This window comes from Pygocentrus nattereri, chromosome 5, assembly GCF_015220715.1.
Source record: "Pygocentrus nattereri isolate fPygNat1 chromosome 5, fPygNat1.pri, whole genome shotgun sequence".
NCBI lineage: Eukaryota > Metazoa > Chordata > Actinopteri > Characiformes > Serrasalmidae > Pygocentrus > Pygocentrus nattereri.
This window is the reverse complement of record NC_051215.1, coordinates 29,426,080-29,434,231: the sequence shown is the minus strand read 5'-3', so window position 1 is coordinate 29,434,231 and position 8,152 is coordinate 29,426,080. Positions and strand designations below refer to the sequence as shown.

General features: G+C 44.3%; 1 protein-coding gene across 1 annotated transcript; it reads left to right on the top strand.

Moving 5' to 3' along the window:
• Nucleotides 1–4,725: 4,725 nt before the first annotated feature.
• LOC108420802 (hydroxycarboxylic acid receptor 3-like) lies at nt 4,726–6,685 on the top strand. The gene is made up of 2 exons (XM_017690414.1): nt 4,726–4,814; nt 5,311–6,685. Exon 2 carries the CDS (start codon nt 5,359–5,361, stop codon nt 6,322–6,324), a length of 966 nt encoding a protein of 321 aa, XP_017545903.1. The 5' UTR covers nt 4,726–4,814; nt 5,311–5,358; the 3' UTR covers nt 6,325–6,685.
• The last annotated feature ends 1,467 nt before the right edge of the window (nt 6,686–8,152 follow it).

Here is an 8,152-nt window from a genome sequence, read left to right as displayed (position 1 = left end):
AGCATGAATTAAACTTTATTGTGGTATTTTTTTCCCCATACAGTTAAAAATCTAACTTAAAAAATTAAAATTGTAATTACTTTGGCAATCCAAATTGTATTAGCTTTCATTTCATATTTTTCTTTATCTCAGAAATTCGATTCTCACATGCGAAATTTGAATTTCAGCTAAGAATTTTTTAGTTCTTTATAGTGGGAATGTAATCTACAATTTAACATTCCACAAGCAAGTACTACATTTCAGTTTTACAGTATTACAGATTCAGTACAAATATAATTTTCACAAGTGTAAATTCATTTCCTTTGTAAAATCCATTGTAAATTGAAAGATAGGATTAAAAGCTGCAACTGCATGGAAATCAATTTGAACATTTAATCAGAATCTCAGCATGAGAGTTTCCTCTGATTTGAAGTTAAAGCTACTTTCCATATACAGGAAGGAGATTCACCAAACATTTATTTAGGGTCACGAAGAGGCTGTTTTAAGTACAGATCCAGTTAAATCAATCCAAAAATCTGCTTGAGCTCGTTATCCTCCTCATGTACTCCTACAGCAGGCCACACCCTACTTCACGCCAGTGGTAAAACACATCATTAATCCTCATTTACAAATGTGTAAAGGTGTTACGCTATTTTCTCATAATGTCATGGTAATCTGGCACTGTATTTTATGAATCTGGCCCATCATGTTCAACATTATAATGCAGCTCTTAAAACCTCTGCTAAGAAAATGTAACAGTTAATAAAAACAATGAAAATACACCAGATTTTCAAAGAGTTCCCATTGTTTTTGTGCCATTACAGCAGTAAAATAAATGGACTGTATGTAAATATCTTGGTTATGGCATTCTGACATTTGTAAAATGGTAAATAAAATAAAGCAGTCTTGAAGCTGCCCCAAACAACTGACAAATGCCAAGCTTTTTAATCTAGGCATTAGGGCCTTGGCATAAGTGTTAAATGGGCTTGGTATTGTCCTACTTAAATTACATTTAACCCATCATGCTCCTTTTTCACAGTTGGCTCAAGCACTGGCCCTAGAATTCCTTGCATCCTGTTTGAATGGATTTTATATGTGTTCAGCTACAGTACACACAGTGTAACATGCTCCATGATTATCTGTGTATATAGGTCATTTTGACTTTTTGCATTTCCAGTCAGACACACATTAAGTACAATTTATTCATTTTTCAGGATATATGTCACTGTGTATGACATCTTTGCTCAAGATTCTCATATGTTACTTCTCTTTTAAAGAGAAAGCTTCTCTGAGCTAGTGGCTAAAATCAGAAGTCACATGACCTACAGCAGTCTGGACAGATTGGGCTATTACTTGAAAAAAAAAACACACAAAAACTCAACAAAGTGGTTTAAATACTGTCACGGTTGGCTCCTCCCAGTCCTGTCCATGTGCTCATGTTTTGGTCTTGTAACTCCGCCCCTGATTGTTATCACCTGTCCCTCATTGTTCCGTGTATTTAAGCCCTGTGTTTGCCCCTTCCGTTTGCCAGTCTTTGTATCTTTGTATCTTTGTATCGTGTCTTTGTACCTGGTCTTCGTTTGTGTTAATTCTTGAGATGTCTTACCCTAAGTCTGTACGTGTCGGCTCACTGACCCTGGACTGTTTTGACCACGACCCTGGATTTGCCCCTAATAAATCTCGCTTATCTCAGCGTGTGCGTCCGCCTCCTCGCTCCCCCTTACAGAAAGACTGGCCCCCACAGGACGCAGCAGGTAAGCGAGACTCCGGCATGTGGTTGTTCCGTTGGGACGAAACTCCGGCTGTTTCAAAGCAGCCCGAGTTCGCTGTGTCCCAACGCCACCAAGCCGGAGACAGCAAATCCCCTGGCGCTGAGGGAACACGAGCGTCTCGTCGGTCCCGCAAGAAAGCGGAGGACCTTCCCGCCTTGTGTCCGGGCGACGAGAGCTCAGGTAAGCGCCTTGGGTCTGCCCGTCTTGAGCGCCACTGCAGGGAGGAGCGACCTGCAGTGCAAGACGGTGTCAGACAGAAGGAGCATTCAGATGACCCGTTTTATGGTACTCGGCTCATTCGCAAGCGTCACTGCGAGCTGCCAATCGCTCGAGTGAGCTTTGGGAACGGCCGAGTGGGTCCAGTATCTGTGTGTTCCTCCAGGTTGGAGCAGAGGTCCCCAGCCCGAAAGCCCGATCCCGTGGCCGCACCCCGCGGCACTTCTGATCCCGTGGCCGCACCCCGCGGCACTTCTGATCCCGTGGCCGCACCCCGCGGCACTTCTGATCCCGTGGCCGCACCCCGCGGCACGCCTGCGCCTCCGGACCCGCCGCCAGTCGCCGCGCCTCCGGACCCGCCGCCAGTCGCCGTGGACGTCGCAGCAGGCCCCGCGCCTGCCTCCGTGGACGTCGCAGCAGGCCCCCCGCCTGCCTCCGTGGACGTTACATCCCCTTTGTTCCCACCCATCCCGCCCTCGTCTGTGTCTGTTCCCCCTGGGAATCCCGTTTCTGTCCCTGTTCCCCGTGGTCCTTCTGTGCCTTCTGTGTCTGTTTCCGTTCCTTTGTTTCTGCCTTGTTCTGTACCTGGTTTTGTCCTTTTCCCTACTGTTGTGTCTGTCTCAGTTCCCTTTCCCGTTGTGGTTCCCGTTCCTGTGTCTCCTTTTGTTTCTGTTCCTGTTTCTGTTTCCGTGCCCGTTTTCGTTCCTGTGTCAGTCCTGGTGCCTGTTCCCCTGTCTTTTGCGTGGTCTGTTGTTCGTTCTTGTTTTCCTCGTCCTGTGTCTCCGGTCGTCTCTCGTTCGGCGTCGTTTTGTGTTGTGCCTCCTCGTCCTCCCTCCGTTTTTTGTCCTCGTTCTGTTTCGTCTGTTCCTGTGTCTGGTGTGTCTCCGTCTGTGTCTGTTCCTGTGCCTTGTGGTTCTGTTCCTGTGCCTTGTGGTTCTGTTCCTGTGCCTTGTGGTTCTGTTCCTGTGCCTTGTGGTTCCGTTTCTGCCTCTGTGCCCGTTTCCTGCCTTGCTCTGGCTTCGGGGTCTGTGCCTGTTTAGTTTAGTTTTGTCTTTCTCTGGGTTTCGCTTTTTTGTTGGGTTGGTTTGTTTTGTTCTGTGTGGCACGCCCGGTGTGCGTGCCTTTGGGGGGGGGTTCTGTCACGGTTGGCTCCTCCCAGTCCTGTCCATGTGCTCATGTTTTGGTCTTGTAACTCCGCCCCTGATTGTTATCACCTGTCCCTCATTGTTCCGTGTATTTAAGCCCTGTGTTTGCCCCTTCCGTTTGCCAGTCTTTGTATCTTTGTATCTTTGTATCGTGTCTTTGTACCTGGTCTTCGTTTGTGTTAATTCTTGAGATGTCTTACCCTAAGTCTGTACGTGTCGGCTCACTGACCCTGGACTGTTTTGACCACGACCCTGGATTTGCCCCTAATAAATCTCGCTTATCTCAGCGTGTGCGTCCGCCTCCTCGCTCCCCCTTACAAATACACAACATTCCAGTTGTATTTTAATGAATTATCATATACAAACTGTGATTTCTGTTTTTTTTGTTTGTTTGTTTGTTTTTTTAACATTAGTAATTGTTTACAAGGTGAGTTTCAATGGTAGAGTGTCATGGCTAAACATGCTACATCTACTCCAGGAAAAAAAAAATGGTTAATTTTCTTTCAAGTAAAGATAGTCAGTAAAATTTAAGAATTGAATGGTTAGTTTTTTATGTGTTACAGATAAAGCTGACATTCCAACTTTACACTGTGGGCCATAATAAGCTCACTGACCCTTTTCTAAAGAATTTGTCATTATATGTTTGTAGGACGGGTTACATGGAAACACGAGTTGAGTAGAGACAACCTACTTTTCTGTTCAATTTCAATTTAAAACATGACAGAAAATGAAATTTGACCCACTTTATGTGCGTATTAACTTTTTTTCACTTTATAAAGGCAGTCTGCTATAATTTAGCATCATAAATTTCATACTTGAAGTTGTACTTCAAGGAAAACACTGTTTGCATCCATGTAGATGTTTTTTTCACGCCGCATCTACTTTGCAGTTCAGTAATCTCTATGCATAAATGACACATTCGATAAATCACTTAAAAGGGAACTCCACCAATTTAGCAAAATTACTTAATCATTCAGTGGTTTAGATGTAAACAAAATCATTCAGAGTGGTTCTATGTGAAAGGTGCCTTTCTAGAGAAATGTACCAAGTCAGAATTCCGAAACATTTAATGGATGCAAAAGCTACATACCATTAAATTATTACACAGCATGTTTATGAATGTGTTTCTTGGTAACGGAGACATTGTTTTCTGCTACTTTTGTCATAAAGTTTTGGCCTAAAAAATATTTTTAGTATAAACTGTTACTATTGCTCCAGTATTACTTCTGTGCTTATTCTTAAAGCTGCATTCTCAACTGAGATCAATGCATGCAATACAGAGAATCCCATAAAATACTCTTCATCTTCATCATTTACGAGCAAAACCAGAAGACCCTAAACACACAGTAAATTTTTTTATCCATTCAATAAGTTAATAAAGTCAAGAATATATGGTATGAAATGTTTTTAAGCTATTGTTTAACTGCTTGTTAAATGTATCTAATAGTCCAACAGGGGCAGTTAGAGAGAAAAACAGAGGAACAGAAGCCTGGCTTGAGGTTTGTTCATGGTTTTGTTAGAATATCAAAAAGCTGGCAAAGGCTTTCCGTTCTGCTGTCGTCATCAAGCCATCAGAGAAGAGGAAAACAGTTTATACATGATCTCTCTGCTGCGGTTCCTCCAGAGGTACTGATCTTATGCAGGCTGCAGATCCTACAGCAACGCTGAAAAAGCTTTGGGCTCCAATAACTGTTCATCTCTCGTAAGTTATGAATATCTACAATCTCATAAAAAGGGGCTTGGTTTCAAGTGAATACTTAGGAATAAACCTCTCATATTACATTATGTATCTAGGTTGAATTAAGATTTGCTGTTAAATATAGTTTGAATAGCAGAGCATGCCTGTGGAGACTGAATTAGATGACTAGGACAGGAGTTGGGGGTACTGTGTACGCTGTTTTCTGTTAGGTATGATAGGGGCAGGCAGAAAGATCAGATTCCACATATAGATATGCAAAACATGGTTGTGCAGCTTTTGATGGTATCATAGCTTTTTCGTGGTAGAGATAACATACATAACATGAGCTGACTGCAGAGAGTGGTGATGATACACAATCAGTTGAGCCACTTTCGGGTCAAAGACTCAGAAAATCTTTGCTTTAATTTCTGGATTACTGATAAACTCAGTCTTTCACAAAGTCTACATGCTTTAAATACTCTGCTTTATTCACTTTAGTACATGGTTTATGTTTCAACAGAAAAGGGGAAGAGGAATACATGTTGTTGAACCACTTATAGGTGTGGAAATGTCATCTGATTATAATAACTCTCACTGTGGCCTGGCACCTCAAAGCCTGGTGGCCTCCATCCTGCCTCCTGTGCTCATTGTCGAGCTTCTGCTGGGCCTTCCAGGGAACCTGATGGCACTGTGGGTCTTCTGCCGCCACCTTCAGTCCTGGACACCCAATGTTGTGTTTCTCTTGAACTTAGTCCTGGCTGACTTTCTGCTCCTGGCGAGCTTACCTTTCCGAATTATTTACCTTCAGAAAGAGGAAGACTGGGTGTTTGGTGATGCCTGGTGTCGGATTAAACTCTTCATGCTTGCAGTCAACCGGTCAGCGAGCATCGGCTTCATGACTGCAGTGGCTGTGGACAGATATTTTAAAGTAGTCCATCCACACCATAAAGTGAACTTCATCAGTTTATTGCAGGCTGCAGGGATTGCTTGTTTTATCTGGGCTGTGGTGTTTTCACTGCGGCTCCCTCTTCTGCTGACTGGCGATCTCCTAATTGAGAACAACAATGTCTCTCTCTGTCGGAGCTTCAGCTCCTACAAGCAGCCACCATTGGGCATTTGGATCCACTACATGGTGTATATTGGCGAGTTCTTCCTCCCATTAACGCTATTTGTTTTTTGCTCTGTTCGAATCGGCTGCACTCTACGCCGTTGCCAGATGGACAAGAAGAAAGTGAGACGGGCTACTCGCACTGTCTTGGTAATTGTTGGGGTTTTCATTATTTGCTTCTTTCCTGGCATTGCCACAGGACTAACTGCACTCTATCTTAAGAAACTGGGGAATAAATACTGCCATGCTTACAGACTATTTAGTGAACTGTTTGGCCTGTCCATTGGGTTCACGTACCTGAACAGTGCCCTGGATCCTCTCATCTACTGCTTCTCTAGCTCCATGTTTAGGAATGAGGTAAAGAAAGCCATCAATTGGTTTGGACTGGTGGAGCTACAGCTCAGTCACCATGGCACGAGGAGGTAAATGCTCCAGAAAGAAGACTACAATACCATCAGAATTTCCCTTAGAAATATGCTTTATTTTTCAGTTGTAACACAGGGCCAGATTCTTTATTCATCCATTGGCGATTAACAGCATTACACCATCCAGAATGCAGATCACACTATAATAGAGCTATTCATAAAGTCACCATGGTGTTAATTAGTTTCAGGCGTATTACATGTACTTATTATTCATTAACTACAGGGACTTCAATGCAAACTAATGGAATTTTTCTTAGCTTATAGAACTGTATAATGAAACCTTAGGCCTGCTGGCGGGCCCATGGCTTGGTAAGGGGTTAAGCTTTGGTATTTTCACCAGTGTCCTATTGTAATGGTGAAAAAAAGGGGGGGGGGTGAGTGGTAGAAGAGATAGCAAGGATTCCTGGCTTCTTTGGAGGCACACAGACAGGAATACACTCCGTGCGGGTTAGAAGTCGTATTTAATGGTAGGTCACCCACTTATCTCACCATCGCTGTCCAGATAACTCAGAAGATAGTTACAGCAGACCGGCGGCTGGGCTACAGCAGCTCACCATCTTGCACGGAGGGGCTACAACTCCCTCGTGCATGCGCAGTAGTACAATATATGTAGGCAATCGTTACACTATGTAAAAGGCAATCAAAATCCACATGTAAATGAGGTCAAGCATAAAAAGACCCACCAGATGCCAAAATCAATATGATGAAACAAAAAATGAAGAGACAACGAAGAGCAAAAGTCTTGGAAACAGAGTTAAGCATTTTAAAGGAAGAAGTGCTGGCAAAAAATAGTAAATTGTGTGGCAAAAATCAAGAAACAAAGTTAAATCAAGAAACTACATGACATATATATAAAGATTTCCATTACATTTTAAACTCAATTTTTAAAAAATCAACCAACTCTTAGTTGAGCTAACGTTTAATGTGTGTTTTTTTTTCAGACATTTAAAAATGAAATTTAAATTGGATCACCACCTTACCGAGGTGGAGAGGTTTGCGTGACTACATGATCCTAGGAGCTATGTTGTCAGGGGCGAAAGCTCCTGGTAGGGTTTCCCAAGGCAAACAGGTCCTAGGTGATGGGGCAGACAAAGGGTGATCCAAAAAAAACCCCATGATGATAAAGAACAAGACCCAGTTTCCCTCACCCGGATCAGGGTTACTGGGGCCTCACCCTGGAGCCAGGCCTGGGGGAGGGGCCCATCGGCGAGCGCCTGGTGGCCGGGCCTTTACCCATGGGTCCTGGCTGGGCTCAGCCCAAAAGAGTTACATGGGTCCACTCTCCCATGGACCCACCACCCGTGGGAGAGGTGCTTCTGGGGGTCTGGTGCAATGTGGATCGGGTAGGGGCCTTGGCGTTCCGATCCTCGGCTATTGAAACTGGCTCTCGGAACATGGAACGTGACCTCTCTGGCAGGGAAAGAGCCCGAGCTAGTATATGAGGTTGAGAGATACCAACTAGATATAGTTGCGCTCACCTCGACACATGGCAGGGGCTCTGGAACAGACTCTCTTGAGAGGGGTTGGACTTTATTCCACTCTGGAGTTGTCCAGGGTGAGAGGAGTCGGACAGGAGTGGGCTTAATCATAGCTCCCTGGCTCAGCGCCTGTACATTGGGGTTTTCTCCGGCGGATGAGAGGGTTATTTCCCTGCGCCTTTGGGTCGGGAACAGGCTCTGACTGTTGTCTGTGCTTATGCACTGAACGGCAGTTCAGAGTACCCGGCCTTCTTGGAGACCCTGGAGGGGCTACTGGAAAGTGCTCAATGTGGGGACTCCATTGTCTTGCTGGGTGACTTCAATGCTCACGTGGGCAATGACAATGAGACC

Coding starts and splice junctions, on each gene's coding strand:
- LOC108420802 (XM_017690414.1), top strand. CDS start 5,359: ATGTCATCTGATTATAATAACTCTCACTGTGGCCTGGCACCTCAAAGC.